General features: G+C 43.0%; 1 protein-coding gene across 1 annotated transcript; it reads right to left on the reverse strand.

Moving 5' to 3' along the window:
* Positions 1-6,569: 6,569 nt before the first annotated feature.
* Positions 6,570-17,671, reverse strand: LOC139564826 (phenylalanine--tRNA ligase alpha subunit-like). The gene is made up of 13 exons (XM_071384672.1): positions 17,468-17,671; positions 15,495-15,632; positions 15,237-15,335; positions 15,006-15,124; positions 14,318-14,410; positions 13,606-13,734; positions 13,373-13,488; positions 13,068-13,152; positions 12,519-12,618; positions 12,198-12,366; positions 11,444-11,521; positions 10,701-10,815; positions 6,570-7,272 (listed from the first exon to the last, which is right to left on the reverse strand). The coding sequence occupies exons 1-13, from the start codon at positions 17,612-17,614 to the stop codon at positions 7,167-7,169; spliced, it is 1,494 nt and encodes a 497-aa protein (XP_071240773.1). The 5' UTR covers positions 17,615-17,671; the 3' UTR covers positions 6,570-7,166.
* Between the last annotated feature and the right edge of the window lie 5,671 nt (positions 17,672-23,342).

A 23,342-nucleotide genomic window follows, 5' to 3' on the forward strand; every position in this document is an offset into this window, starting at 1 on the left:
TAACGGTCCGCTAATACACGACTAGTAAAGGCCCAGTGCACTACTTTAGTGAAAGATAATCAGATTTTTCAGGTGCTGCTGCAGTACCCCTACTTCCCTCGACAATGGGCATGCATGAACAAAAGCATGTGGCATGTGCATTCACATACACACATGTACATGAAGCAACACAATATGAGAAGATGTCCGAGTTCTGTTGCAATATGTAGATATATTGAACCAACAGAACAAAACGTTCTCAAAGTTCAGGAGATAATCTCTGGAAGTATTCCAGTGGCTCTAGCAGTTTAAATCCATCAGGAAATGAGGGACATGGGGTGGGCAGATAAAGGCTTGTCTCAAAGGGAATAAACCTCTAATCTCTTCAGAATCTGCTTCTTTGCATGTCTACTACTGCTTTGAAATGGGGAATTATGAAACAAATAAATCCGATACATGCCCAAGCCTGCTCTCTACCTAAGGAAATAGAAGTCAGTCACTAAACATGAACCAATGTAGCTCCTATTTTGGTAGAAATTATTCGTTTTAACACGTAGCCTAATAATAATGTATTTATTTGATAGGGACAGCCTACATTGACACATTGAGGCCATGAGGCCACATGAACTATATGCATATTTCCAGTTAGGATTTGGCTTATGAGGATGAGTTTCAAAATGTTCTTACAATTAGCACTGCTAGTGAAACTAGCAGTTAATCCAGTCTATGGTGGGAAAGCATTGAAGGTCAAAGGGCAGGGCTGTGCCCTGAATTATGCCCAGTGGAGTGGAGAAGTATATTTCCTCTGAAATAATCTAGTGGAGATAAACAACTACAGTGGGGAGAACAAGTATTTGATACACTGCCGATTTTGCAGGTTTCCTACTTACAAAGCATGTAGAGGTCTGTAATTTTTATCATTTATCTCACTTCAACTGTGAGAGACGGAATCTAAAACAAAAATCCAGAAAATCACATTGTATGATTTTTAAGTAATTAATTTGCATTTTATTGCATGACATAAGTATTTGATACATCAGAAAAGCAGAACTTAATATTTGGTACAGAAACCTTTGTTTGCAATTACAGAGATCATACGTTTCCTGTAGTTCTTGACCAGGTTTGCACACACTGCAGCAGGGATTTTGGCCCACTCCTCCATACAGACTTTCTCCAGATCCTTCAGGTTTCGGGGCTGTCGCTGGGCAATACGGACTTTCAGCTCCCTCCAAAGATTTTCTATTGGGTTCAGGTCTGGAGACTGGCTAGGCCACTCCAGGACCTTGAGATGCTTCTTACGGCGCCACTCCTTAGTTGCCCTGGCTGTGTGTTTCGGGTCGTTGTCATGCTGGAAGACCCAGCCACGACCCATCTTCAATGCTCTTACTGAGGGAAGGAGGTTGTTGGCCAAGATCTCGCGATACATGGCCCCATCCATCCTCCCCTCAATACGGTGCAGTCGTCCTGTCCCCTTTGCAGAAAAGCATCCCCAAAGAATGATGTTTCCACCTCCATGCTTCACGGTTGGGATGGTGTTCTTGGGGTTGTACTCATCTTTCTTCTTCCTCCAAACACGGCGAGTGGAGTTTCGACCAAAAAGCTCTATTTTTGTCTCATTAGACCACATGACCTTCTCCCATTCCTCCTCCAGATCATCCAGATGGTCATTGGCAAACTTCAGACGGGCCTGGACATGCGCTGGCTTGAGCAGGGGGACCTTGCGTGCGCTGCAGGATTTTAATCCATGACGGCGTAGTGTGTTACTAATGGTTTTCTTTGAGACTGTGTTCCCAGCTCTCTTCGGGTCATTGACCAGGCCCTCACCTTCCTCATGATCATTGATGCCCCACGAGGTGAGATCTTGCATGGAGCCCCAGACCGAGGGTGATTGACCGCCATCTTGAACTTCTTCCATTTTATAATAATTGCGCCAACAGTTGTTGCCTTCTCACCAAGCTGTTTGCCTATTGTCCTGTAGCCCATCCCAGCCTTGTGCAGGTCTACAATTTTATCCCTGATGTCCTTACACAGCTCTCTGGTCTTGGCCATTGTGGAGAGGTTGGAGTCTGTTTGATGGAGTGTGTGGACAGGTGTCTTTTATACAGGTAACGAGTTCAAACAGGTGCAGTTAATACAGGTAATGAGTGGAGAACAGGAGGGCTTCTTAAAGAAAAACTAACAGGTCTGTGAGAGCCGGAATTCTTACTGGTTGGTAGGTGATCAAATACTTATGTCATGCAATAAAATGCAAATGAATTACTTAAAAATCATACAATGTGATTTTCTGGATTTTTGTTTTAGATTCCGTCTCTCACAGTTGAAGTGTACCTATGATAAAAATTACAGACCGCTACATGCTTTGTAAGTAGGAAAACCTGCAAAATCGGCAGTGTATCAAATACTTGTTCTCCCCACTGTACATGTTTCAAAGATGATAGTAGGCTTATATTGAATATGAAAAGCTCTTCAATATTTCCTAAACAACATGAATTAACCAAATAGGCCCACTATATGCGATCGTGTGTCGATTAACTATCTCCTGTAAAGGTTCTAATTGGCATGATCTCCACGCCATGCGTCCTTGGTACATTTAAGGAGACAACATTTCTTGGTAATGTAAATCCATCAACTATAGAATTAAGGGAACATTATCAACTACATCTAGCTGATACGGGTTGGCTGTTTAAGTGGAGGCGGGATAAAGTTTATCACTTGAGTGATGAACAGTGGGCGGTAACACTAGAAATACTACTGTTTACTAAAACGTGAAAGTTGGTTGGGTTAATTTCAGCACCAAGGACAGAGACAAAGAAGCGCGTCAAAGGAAGCTCCAGGGGGACTGATTTATGAACATGGAAATTCATTTCAAATAGACATCCAAACGTTTTTTCTCCATTTTAGGGACCTTTAAAAAAAAATCTAAGCAAAGCCAGTTTCATCAAAACAGCAGTCGTCCAAAATCAAGGTAAGCGGCTAACGCTTGTACTGTCAAAATGGTTTTGAAATCGTTTGGAAGTAATATCTCCATAAATTAAAACTATATTTCGTGGAGTTGTGTTCACCTCCAAATCCACTGAGATATTAACATATTTTCAATACCCTTTAGGATTATTCGAACTGAGACATCAAAGAAGTTGAGACTTGAGTGTTGCACGGATACAAAACTCACCACCAATCAAGTCCTTGTCTTGGTGTTGTGGGGGAGAGAAAATTGCCTCATCTCAGGACATCAGCGCGTTTATCATCATTAGTGCTATATCGCTTAGGCTATTTTTCCATAATGAATGCCCTCAATTTCACCAGTTTTAATTTCAATGATGAGGCACATGCTTCCCCACTAGTCTACAAATTCGACGTACTAGACGGGACGGAAGACCCGCTGTACAAGGAGTATAAGCCGGCAGTCCGGGACCTCATTCCGTTGCCAAAGGCAGTGGTCTATCTGCTGATTGCAGCACTGGTAGTGGTAGGAGTCGCCTATGCTATTGTTGGACATCTGATCAAGGACCTGGCCCTTGATATAACAGGTAAGAACTTAAAATGTTCGAAAATAAGGTGGAAATGTAACTAATCTATGTAGTTGTTAGGCTGTTCCATCGCAATGTATAAGTGTACCAAATAACTTGTGACAAATAGGCATAAGCCTAAGCTTTTCTATGCAAAATGGCAACATGACTAGCTAACACAGATGATCAGTGGCACCAGTCCTGAAGCAAATGTGCTGATCTCCAGTGTCCCCTCTGTTTACCCCTTTCATCAGAATGTCTTCTTGGCCCCACTGAGGAGGACCTAGAGAAGAACAGAAACCCGGAGTGCTTCATTGCCAGACACCCCCCCATAGTCCTGACTCACAATGCCTTCCACGTGTGGGACACAGATGATGTGGGCTTCCCCATGCCCCTGGATGAGAGCCTCCCGGGCAGCCCTTTGCTGTTTCCTGCAATCCCCTACATCCCCTTCTTCCCCACCCATGGCACCAGCAACAACAACAGCCCTGCTGCCCTGGCCATAGACAGCAGCCCCTGGCCTGGGCACTCTAACTCCCTCCCCAGCGAGATCTGAAAGGAGCCAGCACCAACTCCCTCCAGTCCTGTGGTCACTGGTTGATTCTGATTACACCAAGCATGTCACAGGACTCAACAGACCTACTTAAGGTTATTAACAAGACAACTAAATGGGTTGAAATGTTAACACCACACAGCAACCAAAGCTTGACAAAGGAGAGTTTGAAGATAACTTTCATGCTGGTGCTATACAGTATCATCCTGTATACACACGTAGATTTGTCTACTGCAAGGTTTCTTAATTAAACTATGGGTTGGGACCTTGAGTGGGCCCTGGGTATGTGAAAGGTGGGTCGCGAGTTATGAGAATACATCTACAATCACACACTATTTATTCTTAATTTGGGTCATGGGAGGACGGTCAGTTTCTCATTTGTGTCTCAAGCTGAAAAAGTTTAAGAACCCCTGGTCGACTGAATGGACCATGAAGGGACAGGGGTTAATCAATGGCTATTGCCATGAGAAGATGATTTAAAGATGTGCAACACATTCAAAATGATCCAGAATGATCCGAATGGAAAAGGATTTGCCATGTTTCATCCCAAACCTATCACCATCAGCTGCCTACACCAGCCCCCTTTCTTATATAACATTTAAATACTGCTTCAGTATCCATCAAAACATGAAGGGATTTGGGGGCCTCTAAAAACTGCTATTCCTCTGTAATATAAATCTAGAGCTGCTTCATTTCAAGAGCAAAGCCAAATGATCAAAGGGAAATAATGAGACCTATAGGGTAAAGGCTAAACAAGGGAACTGATTATTGCTAAATCTTAACTAAGCTACTTTAAATAAAGCTTTCTTCAAGTCTCTCAGGACTTGGTAGATCATGTTTTGATGAACTCCTAAATGTATTAATCATTGACTTGACGAAATGTCAGATTTTCTGATCAATGCAAAGCATTGCATGCATGGTGATATATATGGAACTGTGTGCAAAATGACTCCCAGATGTGGCTTTGTAGTTGAAATGAGCGTATGAGGGTGAACACAATTAAGGACCAGCTAATAGGTTTGTCCACTGGTTGTGCCAACTGAGGAATTTGACTTTACTGTCTGTATCTACATAACATGAAAAGGGACTACAATTATACAGTACCACATCAAAGTTGAGATGTTCAATGAAGTAGTAAATATGTGTACCAAGTTCAAACTAAATGGCTATTACATCGGTTGTTATTATTGATTTAGGTATGTAGTGTAACTTCTGCAAGTTAGAAACTGCAAACATGATATGATGCAGGTGAACACACAGGATGAGATTGCACAGGATAAAAAAGTATATATCTAAATTGAAATTTGCATATAAAACTGGATACAAATACCTATGAAGCATTTTTCTATCCCAGTGCTTGTGAAGATTGTTAGGTCTCTTTTGTGAAGTTAGGATAGTTAGTACCTGGTAGGATAAAACTGCATCCAAAAGTATGTTCCAACTAGAATTAGAGGTTCTACAGAGAAACTTGGTTGATCTGTTCTGTCTATATATTGTTTTGTTCTGGGGAACCCTTAGCTGGACTCCCAGACTCCGGTTTAAAATGTTATTTCCAGACGTTGAAGGATTAGCTGAACAGAAAGACTTATGGAGTTCCTGCAATTGATTAAGTAAACAACCTTTAAATACTGTCTGTCCATTATTGCAGCAGACACAGGATTTCCCAGTCTTGGCAGAGCACGCAACATCATTCTCTTTGTCACAAACTTTCAACAGCATCTATTCTGGGCCCACAAGTCAGCTTCAATAGCATGCAAGGTTTTTTAAAGACTCCCGAATTCAGAAATTCAGCTCCATGTAAGCGTCGAAAGACAGCACAGGATGCTCAGGCAGACTTGCATGTACCACGACGTCGCTGTGCCAGGTTCATTCAGGAGAAGCAATTCCAGTGAAGTGATTACACATGGCTGAAGTACAACTTCAATATTGCTCCTCAGCAGAGCAGGATACTGATTTGCATTACAACGTACAGTCTCTGTGATTCAGACTACGGAAGATTTACATAATACATAACAGTAGAGTGTAGAACATCTCTTCACAAAAGCAAATTTATTCAGAATCTTGCAGGGATTGGGGATGAACTAGGCTACCAGCAAAAAACATATCCAACGTGCCGTTGCCTAAAACAAAACTAACAGGAAGACTTGACTCTTTATTTAGTACCATAGCAAATTATTTTAGGTTACACTGACAACCAAAGTGCTCTAATGTGTTAACCCAATTATCTCGTGAGCACACAGAGCTAAAAGTCTACCCTGTGTACAATGACATGAGACTTAAGAGGCGATAAAGGTGATTCGTAATCCCACCTTCACTGGAATGACACAAATAACTCCTAAATCCTCTGGGTTAAACCTTGGCACACATCACTCAACACGCCAATTCACGTTACGCACCAGCCCCAACAAGATTGAGGAAAACAAGAATGTTCTTCTGACAGGTTAATACCGGACCTGGCACAGCCAGAGTAGAATAACAAAATCTCAGCATTACCAATGGTGATTACATTAGACTGACGACGTAAATCGTGCTACTTTCAAACATCTTTATTTGACCATTTCTAATTTGTCTCATGAACTGAGTGGACACAGCACAGAGTTGGTTGGTTTTGTATGGAAGGCTAAAGGGCTTCAAGTTAGCATCTTTACTGTACAAGCATTTCATTACATAGAAAAGTGCACAGCGGCTACCTAACGTTTAAATGAAAAAACAGACTCACTGGTGAAGTTCCTTATGCGCTGATGTAGTGCACACATCAGCAGAGAACACAGTACTAGCACTACCTACCCCTCAGCACATGCATAGCTGCTGGTTAGGACCAAAGAGGAGTTATAACTGTTTCATAAATTAGGTTTAAAGTATAATCTGTGTATCATGTGGCTAAACAACAGCTATAATCCAGCTAGAACCACAGACAAGCTATAAGGAGAAAAGTACGTCCTCTTTCCCTCCCTCTCAAACAGACAGATCTGTCTCTCTGTCAGTCTCTGGCCAAGATAGATTAAGGGTTTGTGGGATTGTTCAGTGTTCATATGGTTGCTAGTGGGCAAAGGGGTCCTGATAACACGGGCCTTGGATGGGATGTGTATGGTAATGTAAGCCTGTCCAAGTGGAAGCCTGAACAGAATCTAAGAGTCCAGTCGACACACAGGGCTGTCGTAGACCATCTGCAGGTTGACCTTGTGTCCCACCAGCTCACGGATGTTGTTGATGCCATACTTGATCATGGTGGGCCTGAAGGAGACAGAGAAGGGCAGAGGAAAGCGTGTCAGGAAGATGACATAGTACATTATAAGGAGAGGTGGAAGACAGCAAAGAGAAAGAGAGGACAAACAGGTGATAGAGACAAAGGTCTGTATGGACAGAGGGGATGGAGGAGAGGGATTACACAGAGTAGATGATATGGTCCTTCCCAACTCACTGACTATAGCTATTAACAGTGATTGTTCTCATAGATACAAGTCCTCAGTGTCACCAGGGTTCAAGCACCCGCAGTAGAGCACAAATATATCTAAATGGTCAGTTCTGACCTGCATCTGAGGAAACCATTATTCTAGGCTCATTAGGCGATATGGTGTTTTATGCGCTTTGCTCAGATATAACAATCCAGAAGTAAACCTGTCGACATGTGTGCCAACAGACTGGTGGTGTGTGCTGGAAGCATGGCTGCATATCTGGGGACATGACCACACATCTGGGGACATGACCACACATCTGGGGACATGACCACACATCTGGGGACATGACCACACATCTGGGGACATGACCACACATCTGGGGACATGACCACACTACTGTCCACCTTTAACCCCTCTACGGGAAATCACACTGGGATTACAGGCATATCATTGTATATTTTCACATTATGGAAACATTTTACTATTGAAATCCCATGTCCCATTTAAGTACACTAACAGTTGACCCTGTGCATCTGGTTATGAGAGAGTTAAGTTAAGGTCAGGTTAAGGGATATGGAGCTGATGTGGGTCAATTCCAGTGAGATAGCTGGCCCAAGAGTGGAGAGACGGGTAATGATGGGGGGGCGAATAGATACAGTTACATATTGCAATATTATTTTTGGATGGTATTATATCGATATCCAAGTTTATTTGTAATTAATAAGAAATAAATGGTTTTGCTACTCTCGGTAGCGTTAGCTGGCACTAGTCGGCTGTACCTGCCTATAGCTTGTTCTCCATCTTCTTTTTAAATAGTGATCAAACATTTTTTCAGCACTTAGTTCCCTGACTGATCAAAACGTGTTTTCTCATGCTCTCGCTTGTCTCTCTGCAGCAGACATACACTGAGTATAACAAACATTAAGAACACCTTCCTAATATTGAGTTGCACCCCCCTTTTGCTGTCAGAACATCCTCAATTCTACAAGATGTCGAAAGCGTTCCACAGGGATGCTGGCCCATGTTGACTTTCAATGCTTTCCACAGTTGTGTCAAGTTGGCCTGATGTCCTTTGGGTGGTGGACCATTCTTGATGCACACAGGAAACTGTAGACCATGAAAAACCCAGCAGCGTTACTGTTCTTGACAGACTCAAAACTGGTGCGCCTGGCACCTACTACCATACCCCGTTTAAGGCACTTAAATATTTTGTCTTGCCCATTCACACTCTGAATGGTACACATACACAATCCATGTCGCAATTGTCTCGAGGCTTAAAAATCCTTTAACCTGTCTCCTTGAAGTGGATTTAACAGGTGACATCAATAAGGGATCATAGCTTTCACCCGAATTCACATGGTTTGTCTATGTCATGGTCTATGTAATTTTTATCATAGGTACAATTCAACTGTGAGAGACGGAATCTAAAACAAGGTCTTTCGAATGTTTTAGACCACATATCGTATCGGCACCTACAGTGGGGAGAACAAGTATTTGATACACTGCCGAATTTGCAGGTTTTCCTACTTACAAAGCATGTAGAGGTCTGTAATTTTTATCATAGGTACACTTCAACTGTGAGAGACGGAATCTAAAACAAAAATCCAGAAAACCACATTGTATGATTTTTAAGTAATTCATTTGCATTTTATTGCATGACATAAGTATTTGATACATCAGAAAAGCAGAACTTAATATTTGGTATAGAAACCTTTGTTTGCAATTACAGAGATCATACGTTTCCTGTAGTTCTTGACCAGGTTTGCACACACTGCAGCAGGGATTTTGGCCCACTCCTCCATACAGACTTTCTCCAGATCCTTCAGGTTTCGGGGCTGTCGCTGGGCAATACGGACTTTCAGCTCCCTCCAAAGATTTTCCATTGGGTTCAGGTCTGGAGACTGGCTAGGCCACTCCAGGACCTTGAGATGCTTCTTACGGAGCCACTCCTTAGTTGCCCTGGCTGTGTGTTTCGGGTCGTTGTCATGCTGGAAGACCCAGCCACGACCCATCTTCAATGCTCTTACTGAGGGAAGGAGGTTGTTGGCCAAGACCTCGCAATACATGGCCCCATCCATCCTCCCCTCAATACGGTGCAGTCGTCCTGTCCCCTTTGCAGAAAAGCATCCCCAAAGAATGATGTTTCCACCTCCATGCTTCACGGTTGGGATGGTGTTCTTGGGGTTGTACTCATCTTTCTTCTTCCTCCAAACACGGCGAGTGGAGTTTAGACCAAAAAGCTCTATTTTTGTCTCATCAGACCACATGACCTTCTCCCATTCCTCCTCTGGATCATCCAGATGGTCATTGGCAAACTTCAGACGGGCGCTGGCTTGAGCAGGGGGACCTTGCGTGCGCTGCAGGATTTTAATCCATGACGGCGTAGTGTGTTACTAATGGTTTTCTTTGAGACTGTGGTCCCAGCTCTCTTCAGGTCATTGACCAGGTCCTGCCATGTAGTTCTGGGCTGATCCCTCACCTTCCTCATGATCATTGATGCCCCACGAGGTGAGATCTTGCATTGAGCCCCAGACCGAGGGTGATTGACCGTCATCTTGAACTTCTTCCATTTTCTAATAATTGCTCCAACAGTTGTTGCCTTCTCACCAAGCTGTTTGCCTATTGTCCTGTAGCCCATCCCAGCCTTGTGCAGGTCTACAATTTTATCATACACAGCTCTCTGGTCTTGGCCATTGTGGAGAGGTTGGAGTCTGTTTGATTGAGTGTGTGGACAGGTGTCTTTTATACAGGTAACGAGTTCAAACAGGTGCAGTTAATACAGGTAATGAGTGGAGAACAGGAGGGCTTCTTAAAGAAAAACGAACAGGTCTGTGAGCCGGAATTCTTACTGGTTGGTAGGTGATCATGACTTATGTCATGCAATAAAATGCAAATGAATTACTTAAAAATCATACAATGTGATTTTCTGGATTTTTGTTTTAGATTCCGTCTCTCACAGTTGAAGTGTACCTATGATAAAAATTACATACCTCTACATGCTTTGTAAGTAGGAAAACCTGCAAATTCGGCAGTGTATCAAATACTTGTTCTCTCCACTGTAAGTACGGTGATATCTTATCTTGAGGTCCCTGGCAATTCCCGGCCCTAGAGACGGGTCAGAGAGTGTGGAAGTGGGGTAGGCCAGGCATAAGGGGTTGTGTATTGTAGCTCTTGTATTAACAAATGTCGGTCAGTCAATTCCATTACATCACCAGGATCAGTTCTAGTTGAAGAGGATAATGTGTTTCTTTGTCATTGACTCACCTCTCCAGAGACAGCCCCCAGGCGATGACCGTCACCCCCTCAGGGAGCCCCATAGGCAGCAGCATCTCTGGCCTGAACATCCCCGAGTTCCCCACCTCCACCCACTTCTTCAGCCCTGGAGAGAGCAGGAATGGACAAATTAAGATGGATTCAGTGTGTGCCTCCCGGGTGGCGCAGTGGTCTAAGGCACTGCATTGCAGTGCTAGCTGTGCCACCAGAGACTCTGGGTTCGAGCCCAGGCTCTGTTGCAGCCGGCCGCGACCGGGAGGCCCAAGGGGCGGCGCACAATTGGCCCAGCGTCGTCTGGGTTAGGGAGGGTTTGGCCGGCAGGGATATCCTTGTCTCATCGCGCACTAGCGACTCCTGCTGCGGGCCAGGCGCAGTGCACCCTGACCAGGTCGCTAGGTGTACGGTGTTTCCTCCGACACATTGGTGCGGCTGGCTTCCGGGTTGGATGCGCGCTGTGTTAAAAAGCAGTGCGGCTTGGTTGGGTTGTGTTTCGGAGGACGCATGGCTCTCGACCGAGTCCGTACGGGAGTTGTAGCGATGAGACAAGACAGTAACTACTAACAATTGGATACCACGAAATTGGGGAGAAAAAATAAAAGATGGACTCAGTGTGGATAGGATTGCGTCGTCTATGGGCTTTTGGGTTTGAGTGAGACAAAAGCCCAAGGCCGAAACACACATATCACACAAACATGAGAAATTCCAGGGTTTGAGGATATTCACAAGAACTGTACCTTCATGATAGCTGAACACTTCCATGCTCGGCTCGGTGTATGGATTGTAGGCCGGTTTAAAGCGTAATTTGGTGATTCCTGGAGAAAATTGTAAATATATTGTAAATACTTTCTCAGAAATACTACATCTGACAGAGAAACAAGCTCATGTTGTACTACAGGCATTAAGATGCATTAGAAGCCACTTCAGTACGGACAACTGAACCCACTGTTAAAAAAAACTTTTAAAAAAGAATGAGGTACTGGAAGCAGGGTGGGGGTCAATTCTTATATAATTTAAATTCCATTCAATTCTTGAATTCCCTCATTCATGAGAATGTATGTTGAATTACATTATAATTTTTAAAGTTATGGAGTTGTAAAAACATTTAATCTTTGGAATTGAAATTCAATATTTTTACATTTCCTAGTTAATGGAATTAATGCATATAGTATAAAAACATTTACTGTAGGATTTGTTTTTAATCATTTCAACCTGTATTCAGATATTTCCAGTATAGCTAGGCTGTCTGAACAGTGACACAATCAGCCTGAAAGCCTGAAGAAATTTAATTTCTAATTGGAATTTGTGGAATTGTTGGGGATAATATTGAATTGGGACTTGAATTCTTGGAATTTAGCTAACATTGGAATTGAGAGGAATTTAATTATCTCTGAATTCAAAGACCGACCTCGAATTTGAATTGAATTACATTTCCTGGGAGAGAATTGAATGAGTGGAATTGACCCCAACCCTGACAGGTAGAGCCCTCACCTAGTTTATTGAAAAACTGATGAAGGATGCCCATGAGGTCACCCAGGGTAAGGCCATAGTCAGCCACCACTCCCTCAATCTGGTGAAACTCTGCCAAGTGGGTGGCATCCAGAGTTTCATTACGGAATACTCTGTCGATGGAGAAGTACTTGACAGGGGTGAACTTTTCCTGGTAGAAAGAAAGGTACATTTGAAATGGTTACAGAGGAAAGTTGCTCAATTGCTGCACGGTTAAAATGTAACATCACCCTCATGCAATTACTTTCTAATTCATTTTAGTAAATACTAAGATAGCATGAACAAATGTAGATAGTGGGTTACCTGCTGAGCGAGTTTGTACAGCATGCGAGCGCTGACTGCTGTGGTGTGAGTACGGAGGATGTTCTTCTGAGCCTCCTCAATCTTCCAGTCATACTTGTACCTGTCAAACACATACAGCGTTAAAAATAGAACATGTTGGGCCTCCCGAGTGGCGCAGTGGTCTAAGGCACTGCAGCGCACTGCTAGCTGTGCCACTAGAGATCCTGGTTCGAGTCCAGGCGCAGTCGCAGCCGACCAAGAGACCCATGGGGCAGCACACAATTGGCAGAGCGTTGTCCGGGTTAGGGGAGGGTTTGGCCAGCAGGGATGTTCTTGTCCCATCGCGTACTAGCGACTACTGTGGCGGGCCGGGCACTGTTTCCTCCGACACATTGGTGCTTCCGGGTTAAGTGGGCATTGTGTCAAGAATGAGTCCGTACGGGAGTTGCAGCGATGGAACAAGACTGTGATTACCAACTGGATACCACAAAATTTGGATTTTTATTTTTTTATAAAAATAAATAAAATAAAACGTGTGTGTAAGTCCATGCGTGTAAGATTAGCTCTCACCCCTGTGATCCAAAGCCTCCCTCTGAATGGACCTTCCTCACTCTCTCCAGGTAGTCCTGGGGAAACTCATGGGCCTGAGCTGGGTCTGAGAAATATAATAATAGGAGGGGCCGCAGTTACCGGTAAGTTACATGGAAATAATAATGATGGTACATGATGAAAACAGATGAGTTATATCTAATGGAAATCTAGAGTCTGTTTTAGCGAGGGAAATCAGATTTCCCTTTCAGCGCATCATCAATAATGCACCATTTTATCTTATCTGGGCATCAAGTCCAGACACACAGAGACACCCAGTCGCTCACCAGACAGGAAGAAGGTGTCGTGTTGGTCTCTGGCAGGGTGCTGCTGGGGCTGAAACAGGGAGTCAAAGTTCCAGAAGGAGCTCTCAATGAAGTTGTTGGTGGGCATCTCAGTGAAGCTGAAGGAGACAGGAGTGAGTACACACAGGTCTTAGAACTTAGTCTTACCATACATTAGTTATATAGGGTATACTGATGGTGTCCTGCAAGGGCAGAATAGAGGATAGGTGACTGACCCCATCTCCAGGAAGATCTGTCTGAACTGCGTGCGGACCTTCAGGAGCGGATGCAGGTGGCCACAGTCTGGGGCCACACCCATGGCCTCAAAGTTATAAGGCTTGAACTTCTTCTCCTTCCAGCTCCCACTGTCACAGACCAGAGAAAGGTCAATTTGGAGGAGAACATATAATATGTTCTAGAGAACATCAAATTAATGAGTGTATATGGCCAAACACAAGCAAAGTCTGTGTGCAGATAAAACGTGGAGGTATATATACAAAGACACTAATTTCATTTTTGGGACACCTGAATACAGTTCTGTGCCAAATCCCCTTGTGATATTGCAGACCAGGTGCATTTTCATTGATCTGTTTTGGGGTACGAGAACTAACAAATTGTTTCAGACAATCACATGAAAACCAGGCTTGGTCAATAGATTACCTGCATTTTGAGAGAGACAGCAGTTTCCAGGTAAAAACAAAACTAATTGGATCATGCGCGGTACCTAATGAAAACACTGCCAATTTGACTACAACATACAGTGATATGAATAGAAATGACATCACTGTGAGAGAATGAACAACTTCAGGCTAATATACATTTGCCTTAGGACAAGGTCCTCAGCAGCAGCATGCAGGTTAGAGATACAGAATGAGGAATCCCTCATCCATCTTAGCAATCATAGAGCAACCATGACAAAGTTGACAGGAAAAGCAGAGCAGGACTCACCTAGCGATCATCTCTGGGGTGAGCTCCGTCTCCTGCTTAGTGATGGTGGTGCTGAAACAGCTGCCCTTTGTGATCCAATAGGACTTGACCGTCCTAAAATTCACAGAAATAAATACAATCATTCTCATTCAAACTGCATAAATGTGGTCCTTTGAAAGTTGTATATCACATGAGTGACAAAGGCCACAAGAGGTCTTATCTTGGGGAACATTGGAGATTGGGAACATGTGGTGGTGGTGAGGGCCTGGGACACTATTTAGCAAATAGGAAGTAGACCATTAACAATCTGTTGCTCAGTGTATTCATATCATTGGGTGAACTAGACATCTCGACTCAAACAAGACGACAACATTGACTCACATCTGATCTGTGAATATTATGTAAGTAGGATGTAACTATGATATAAGACATCATTTATATTCTAATCCAAACCTGCATTTCTCAGCTGTTATTCAACTAAAGACTTAGGGATCAACAAGTCAGAGAACATCCTCAGCATGAGACTATGCTGAGGCTAGTTGTGACTGGGGCATCCTGAACATGCCTGGATCCCAGATGAGTGAACACTGTGTTGTACTGCTGAATGGCATCTATTGCCATCTACTGGTAGATATCAATTAGGAATATACTTAACATTTCACAGACGTTTTCACAGTAGTCAAATATTATCAACCAGTCTGATTCTTACACTTCAGAGAGCAGTTTGCGTTTCTTCAGCTCATTCTTCTCCTTCTCCTCCAGTTGAGACGCCTGGCCTTTCTGTACCAGGAGCAACTTGTCCCTCACCAAGTCTTCTAAGTGCTCCACCTGGACACACACACACGATGTTTGTGTGTGTCATACTTATTTTCTCAATTTTAAAAGCAACACTCACGCTCAATCACAAAGCACACCAAGTCAGATGTGAAGATAAACTCACAGTCTTGAAGATCCTGGGTCCGCCCTCGTGGCCCTTATCCAGACGGATCCACTTGTTGGACATGGCCTTGCTAAAACCCACCTTCCCAAAGGCTAGTTTCTACACAGAAATAGAGACAAAACAATCTGTAAACACTGCCCCAATTCTCTAAGTGGAAAGCATATAAAATCACAATGTAAAGATTATTTTATTTTCATCCAAATAAACATAACATCATGGTATATATTATTTGTCCAGGCACCCTGCAGGTCCTCTCACCATGAGCTGGCTCTGAGGCATCCCTTCCTCTGGGATGGAGATGACGACTCGGGCCTCATGGCTGCCCTGCTCGGCTATCTCACAGCCTTCCCCAGTCAGCTCCCAGTGCTTCGAGGAGCGCTGCTCAGCTGAGATCACCTGCGCAGGAAAACAAACAACCATGATCAGAATCATAATGGAGCCTTGAGGCAGAGGGCCACACATTTGTCATCTTCTCAAGGTCTGATTGGTGTACACATCATGAATTAGCTATCACTGCACATTATACGTTTACCATGGGCTCATTTTTAGATCCAGTGACAATAACAGCTCCCAATTTATTGACTCAGTCTAACTTCTCAATGTTGACATTTTGGTATTTCATATTTTATTAAGAGCCCCATTAGCTGTTGCAAAAGCAACAGCTACTCTTCCTGGGGTCCACACAAAACATTAAACATAATACAGAATGACATAATACAGATCAATAGACAAGAACAGAACTATATAAAAAAAAATTCAAGGCACACGTAGCCTACATATCAATGCATACACACAAACTATCTAGGTCAAATAGGGGAGAGGCGTTGTGCCGTGAGGTGTTGCTTTATCTGTTTTTTGAAACCAGGTTTGCTGTTTATTTTAGCAATATGAGATGGAAGGAAGTTCCATGCAATAAGGGCTCTATATAATACTGTACGCTTTCTTGAATTTGTTCTGGATTTGGGGACTGTGAAACGACCCCTGGTGGCATGTCTGGTGTGATAAGTGTGTGTGTCGGAGCTGCGTGTAAGTTGACTATGCAAACAATTTGGGATTTTCAACTCATTCATGTTTTTTGTAAAAAGAAGTGATGCAGTCAGTCTCTCCTCAACTCTTAGCCAAGAGAGACTGACATGTATAGTATTTATATCAGCCCTCTGATTACAATTAAGAGCAAAACGTGCCACTCTGTTCTGGGCCAACTGCAGCTTAACTAGGCTTTTCCTTGCAGCACTGGACCACATGACTGGACAATAATCAAGATTAGACAAAACTAGAGCCTGCAGAACTTGCTTTTTGGAGTGTGTTGTCAAAAAAGCAGAGCATCTCTTTATTACGTCTAGACCTCTCCCCATCTTTACAACCATTGAATCTATATGTTTTGACCATGAAAGTTTACAATCTAAGGTAACGCCAAGTAATTTAGTCTCCTCGACTTGTTCAACAGCCACACCATTCATTACCAGATTCAGCTGCGGTCTAGCACTTCAAAAACAAATTGTACCAAATACAATGCTCTTAGTTTTAGAGATGTTCAGAACCAGTTTATTACTGGCCACCCACTCCAAAACAGACTGCAACTCTTTGTTAAGGGTTTCAGTGACTTCATTAGCTGTGGTTGCTGATGTGTATGTAGTTGAATCATCAGCATACATGGACACACAGGCTTTGTTTAATGCCAGTGGCAGGTCATTGGTAAAAATAGAAAAGAGTAGAGGGCCTAGAGCTGCCCTGCGGTACACCACACTTTACATGTTTGACATTAGAGAAGCTTCCATTAATTATCATCCTATATAAGTAGTAACCAGCTAGATGTATCAGACGTTGGTAGATTGCCTTAATGACGATTCAATAAAACCAAATATTGAAAAATGTCTAACAGTTTTTGTTTTTAGTCAAGTTTGCTGACTAGCAGTGCAGTGGAACAATCAGACTGAACAGTCACCACTGCATTTATTCATGGCTAACACGATCCCGTTTACGTCCCTATTGCATCACTTTCCTATCCAATCGCCCATCATCATAGGATGAACAGAAAATACTATAAGTACAAGCTTGACGCCCAAACCGATATTTAATTTCAGAATGTATTAAAATTAGGTTAGGGTTAAGGTAATGGTCAGTTTGAGGTTTTTGCGGTTTAAGCGTCAACTGTGTCCTTAAAGTCTCCGCCGAATGAACAAAGTGGACGGTCGCTTGACTTCCGCTTCAACACCGGCAGGTAAACTCACATCACCAAGTGCCTGTAGGCTCTTCACAGCCCCGACAATAGCTTGGTGGTCCACCCCAAGACTGGTCGCAACATCCTGACTGTCGAGACCACCGTCCACCTTTTCCACCCGCCGAAGAAGCGTTTCTACAAGACCAGTGTCAGCCATGCTTGTCACAGCGAAGCCGAAAAGAGACCGGTAGTGAGCTCAGTATTGGATATGTCGAAAGTACTGGAATACAAGAGCCAGTATTTTTGAAATACCGTAAACTCCTCAGAACATGCGAAAATTAATACCTGAATTGACATCTTGAAGAATTAAAAAAATCCACTACACACTTGATTTATCCCATGCATTGCATGCAATGTACTGACAGTGACTGAATTGCGACTGAGGATGATTAACACTTCACATGAATGGATATAGTTGAATGACTTGGAAATATTGTGCTTGCTGTAGGTAGGTGAAGTTTAAATGGATGTAAGATCACACAGTTGGAATTCTGTTTTTCTGAATGGCTCTCAACACCAGAATTGTCCCATAAAAGGGGGCTATAACGTGTTTGCCTAGAACTGGAAGGAATATTTCAATATAAATATAATACAATGTTACTTTATACAAAAGCAAATTACTACACATCTTCCTTGTTGAGAGATTCAAAAACAACTAATAGAAACAGACACGGAAATCCAGATGGATAGCTGTACCAAATATAAAATATGATGTAAATGTAAAGTGTTGGTCCCATGTTTCATGAGCTGAAATTAAAGTTCCCAGAAATTTTTCATACAGAGAAAAAGCTTATTTCGCTCAAATTTTGTACACAAACTTGTTTACATCCCTGTAAGTGAGCATTTCTCCTTTGCCAAGATAATCCATCCACCTGTGGCATGTCAAGAAGCTGATTAAAATGCATGATCATTACACAGGTGCACCTTGTGCTGGGGACAATAATAGGCCACTAAAAGTTTTGTGCAGTTTTGTCACACAACATAATGCCACAGATGTCTCAAGTTTTGAGGGAGCATGCAATTGGCTTGCTAAGTGCAGGAATGTCCACCAGAGCTGTTAACAGGATGTTCATTTCTCTACCATAAGCCAACGTCCTTTTAGAACATTTGGAAGTACGTACAAACGGCCACGCAACTGCAGACCAACACCTCCACATCCGGCTTCTACACCTGAGGGATCGCCTGAGACCAGCCACCCAGACAGCTGATGAAACTGTGGGTTTACGCGACTGATAAGGTAAGCTCATCAGGTAAGCTCATCTGCGTGCTCATCGTTCTCAACAGGGTCTTGACCTGACTGCAGTTTGATGTCGTAACTGACTTCAGTGGGCAAATGCTCACCTTCGATGGCCACTGGCACGCTGGAGAAGTGTGCTCTTCACGGATGAATCCCAGTTTCAACTGTACCGGGCAGATGGCAGATAGCGTCATGTGGGCAAGCAGTTTGCTGATGTCAACGTTGTGAACAGAGTGCCCCATGGTGACGGTGGGGCTATAGTATGTGCTGGCATAAGCTATGTACAATGAACACAATTGATGGCAATTTGAATGCACAGAGACATCGTGGCGAGATCCTAACGCCCATTTTCGTGCCATTCATCCGCCCGCCATCACCTCTTGTTTCAGCATGATAATGTACAGCTCCATATCGCAAGGATCTGTACATAATTCATAGAAGCTGAAAATGTCCCAGTTCTTCAATGGCCTGCACACTCACCAGACACTTTTTCCGATTGAGCATGTTTTGGATGCTCTGGATCGACGTGTAAGACAGCATGTTCCAGTTCCCGCCAATATCCAGCAATTTCACACCGCCATTCAAGAGGAGTGGGACAACATTCCACAGGCCTGATCAACTCTATGCGAAGGAGATGTGTCGTGCTGCATGAAGCAAATGGTGGTCACAGCAGATACTGAATGGTTTTCTGATCCACGCCCCTACTTTTTCTTTTGTTGGTATCTGTGACCAACAGATACATATTTTTATTCCCAGTCATGTGAAATCCATAGATTAGGACCTAATGAATTTATTTCAATTGTCTGATTTTCTTATATGAACTGTAACTCAGTACAATCTTTGAAATGGTTGCATGTTGCGTTTATATTTTTGTTCAGTCTATATTTGGCTCAATTGACTGTAATACACCTATGCAGAAAGTGTGTTCATCACTCAAAGCAGTATATACAGTTCATTCGGACCCCTTGACTTTTTCCACATTTCGTTACATTAGAGCCTTATTCTAAAATGGATTAAATAGTTATTGTTCCCTCATCAATCTGCACACAATGCCCCATAATGACAAAGCAAAAACAGGTTTAGACATTTTTTGCAAATGTATTAAAAATCCCAAACTTAAATATTACATTTACATAAGTGTTCAGACCCTTTACTCAGTACTTTGTTGAAGCAACTTCGGCAGCAATTACAGCCTCGAGTCTTCTTGGGTATGACGTTTCTCCCATTCTTCTGTGCAGATCCTCTCAAGCTCTGTCAGGTTGGATGGGGAGCGTCGCTGCAGAGCTATTTTCAGGTCTCTCCAGAGATGTTCGATCGGGCTCCAGTCCAGGCTCTGGCTGGGCCACTCAAGGACATTCAGAGATGTGTCCCAAAGCCACTCCTGTGTTGTATTGGCTGTGTGCCTCGGGTCGTTGCCATGTTGGAAGGTGAACCTTCGTCCCAGTCTGAGGTCCTGAGCGCTCTGGAACAGGTCCTGAGCGCTCTCGGTGTACTTTTCTCCGTTCATCTTTGCCTCGATCCTGACTAGTCTCCCAGTCAGTGCCGTTGAAAAACATCCCCACGGCATGATTCTGCCACCACCATGCTTCACCGTAGGGATGGTGCCAGGTTTCCTCCAGACGTTACGCTTGGCATTCAGGCCAAAGAGTTCAATCTTAGTTTCATCAGACCAGAGAATCTTGTTTCTCATGGTCAGAATCCTTTAGGGGCCTTTTGGCAAACTGTCATGGTTAATTACTGTAAGGTGAATGGCTAGCAACCCAAAGGTTAAGAATTAGAATCTCATCACCCTAATCCTAAACCCTAGCCTAGCTAACGTTAGCCAACTACCTAACATTAGCCTCGCCAGAATTCTTAACACATACATTTTGCAAATTCGTATCATATAGTATCTTTCACAAATTCGTAACATATTGTACCTTTTGCAAATTCATAATATATAACATATCATATGAAATAGGTGATGGACATCCACAAATGAATACATACCATACAATATGTAGAATATCATACTAAATGGAGTGTCTCGGATTTATGTGCAGAATAATACAAAATGTTCTGAGACCAGGTTTGGGAGGTGAACAAACGCATGAAGATGATTGACATGAAGAATCAGGCAGAGGTAGAGGTGAAATATCCTCCTCCAGCGATGACCACAACGCCAGTATGGGGAACAAGTCAGGCTAATCTATGAGCCACATTCACTCTCTAGTAGTTATATTATTTACTTACATCATTTTACAGAAAGATGTAACAGATGTAATAGCCTACCTACAATGTCCTCAATTGTAGTTGGGAGGTTCACATGAATGTTTTTTCATACCTCTTATTTGCATAATCACCCAGCATCTACGACGAAGAGGCCAACATTATGGTCAAAAGAGCTCTGATAAGTATCAAACACTCCCTGGCCTACGAGTCCTGCTCTAGCCTGCAGTCGCCATCTGAGGTGGTGGAAGCTGATCTTGGCCATAATGGAACGTTAGCTAACAGTTTGAAAGGTATTCTCCCGGACTCATCTTCAATCCCATCAATAGCAACTGCTAGTAGGGGAAGCAGTGCTTCAATAAGATTGGGACCATTTTTTTTATTTTTTATTTTTGTTTAAATATCCACAATTGCTCTAGCTGCAGAAAGCACTGCTGCTCTTCTTGCCGCATCCATATCAGTTTTTCCAATAACTAACAGAAATGGAACATTCAACAAACTCTGTTGAAAGCAAATATAGTTAGCCCCGAGCGTTTGCAAACGGAAGCCTTGTTAAATGCACCTCTAGTTTTCCATACCTACAGCTGAGAAGATTGTCCAAAACATGCTCAGGAAGCTAGAGCACCTGTTTGGCACTACTAAACTCCTGACTGACCAACTAAGCACAGGTGACACACACCTGCTCAACACCATTACTGCTGAGATCACAGCTAAAGTTAAGAATGTGTTTAAGGGTCCCAGCAGTCTCAATGTAACAGTCAGCACTACCCTCAGCCTCTTATCGGAGGCTACTAGGAATAGGACTCCAACAGAAGAAGAGGACTTGCTGGTTCACTCAGACACTGTGAGGTGCAATGTCACTCTCTTGCACATTCAGATCTACGATGACACCCAAAAAAACAAAATCATAGACTTGCATGACTGACAGCTCATTGATTGTGTTGTGAGCAAGGTAGATTTATTTTAACGAGTCAGTGTTGAAAACGATGGCCAACCTCCATCTTGAACCAAGGCAGGTTTTAGAATTTGTAACTTCTGTCCATAAGAGACTGTTGGTACACCGGGGAAACAAACTAGTCCTTCAAGATGTGGCTTTAGTGAGTCCAGATATTGGTATTAACTATGAGTTTGTCCTCAAATACATATTCTGCAGATTTGTAGGGAGGATCTACCCTGAAGCACAGATCACAGACCAATAGCTCTTCACTCTGTAACACGCTGTAGTTGAACACTTGCTTACCTTGGTTCTGGGCTTCGTGTCAAGAGCTCATATGAGAGCATTTGTGACATCTGGCAAAACTGTATCACCAGATTCATTGCACAAATGACAAGATGCTTGTCATGCTGTATGACGATTACACAAAGTTGTTCCCCCCAGAAAATAGCCCGAAAATCGAGACTTTCATAGCAGACAGAACGGTGTTTGGTGGTGGTTAACATGATCACCCTGACATTCCAGCATTTTTCCAAGCTTCCTCCGACTCCATCGAAAGACATCAAGACGGAGCAGGTAATCCTGATGTGGTGATGGTACCAGAGCCCGTCTCCACTCCACCATCTGTAGGTACAAACACCTAGCTGGCATCCCACCGTGGCTCCTCGAGACTGAGTCAGTGCTGAAGCAGAAAGAGAGAGACATCCAGATCAGCTCAAATTGGGGTAAGCAGAGTATGCTGACCACAAATGGAAAGGCCTTCTGGTTATGCTATAAATGGTATTAATCGAATCAAACATTTTCATATGTAATGCCATTGCTTTTCTTCTTTCAGTGGGCTGTGGCACAAACAATTTCCACAGACAACTCTGATGAGGAATCAGTTGATACCCAACCAACTTGGTTGTAAACTGTGTCTTTCCTTTTTGCATCAATACACATTTTAACACTTCATCAAGTACCGGATACCTAGATTCATCCAATCTGTTTGACACTTAATGTAATGTCATTTGTAGGAGTTGGTCGCAAACCAAAGAGCTGGATCATATCCCAGCTGTCCCAGCGTTGTCAGGGCAATGAGCTATTGTTATCCCGGTTTCTGATGAAATTGTCAGAGCATGACACTTCATCACAATCCCCCACATGTTCACCTCATTCAGGCTACATCTGAACAGGGTTGGGGAGTAACGGATTATATCTCTTACATGTAAGAGATTACAAAAAACGGTAACTGTAATCCGCTACGTTACCAGCAAAAATATTAGAATCAAATTACAGATACTTTTTAAAAACGAGATGATTACTTTGATTACTTTTAAATTCAGAAAGGATGTTTGCAAAAAAAATCTTTGACACTTGTTTTCTCAACGACATTCAAATCAAATATACGTTTGTTCCACCTAAGCGAGTCTGACCACAAGTCAGAGAGCACTATGACACACCAAATGTGTTTGATGGATCGCAGGAAAAGAGTAGGAATTGGCTTTTGTAGGCTACAGTCCAAGC

The sequence above is a fragment of the Salvelinus alpinus genome, chromosome 36, assembly GCF_045679555.1.
Source record: "Salvelinus alpinus chromosome 36, SLU_Salpinus.1, whole genome shotgun sequence".
NCBI classification, from domain to species: Eukaryota; Metazoa; Chordata; class Actinopteri; order Salmoniformes; family Salmonidae; genus Salvelinus; species Salvelinus alpinus.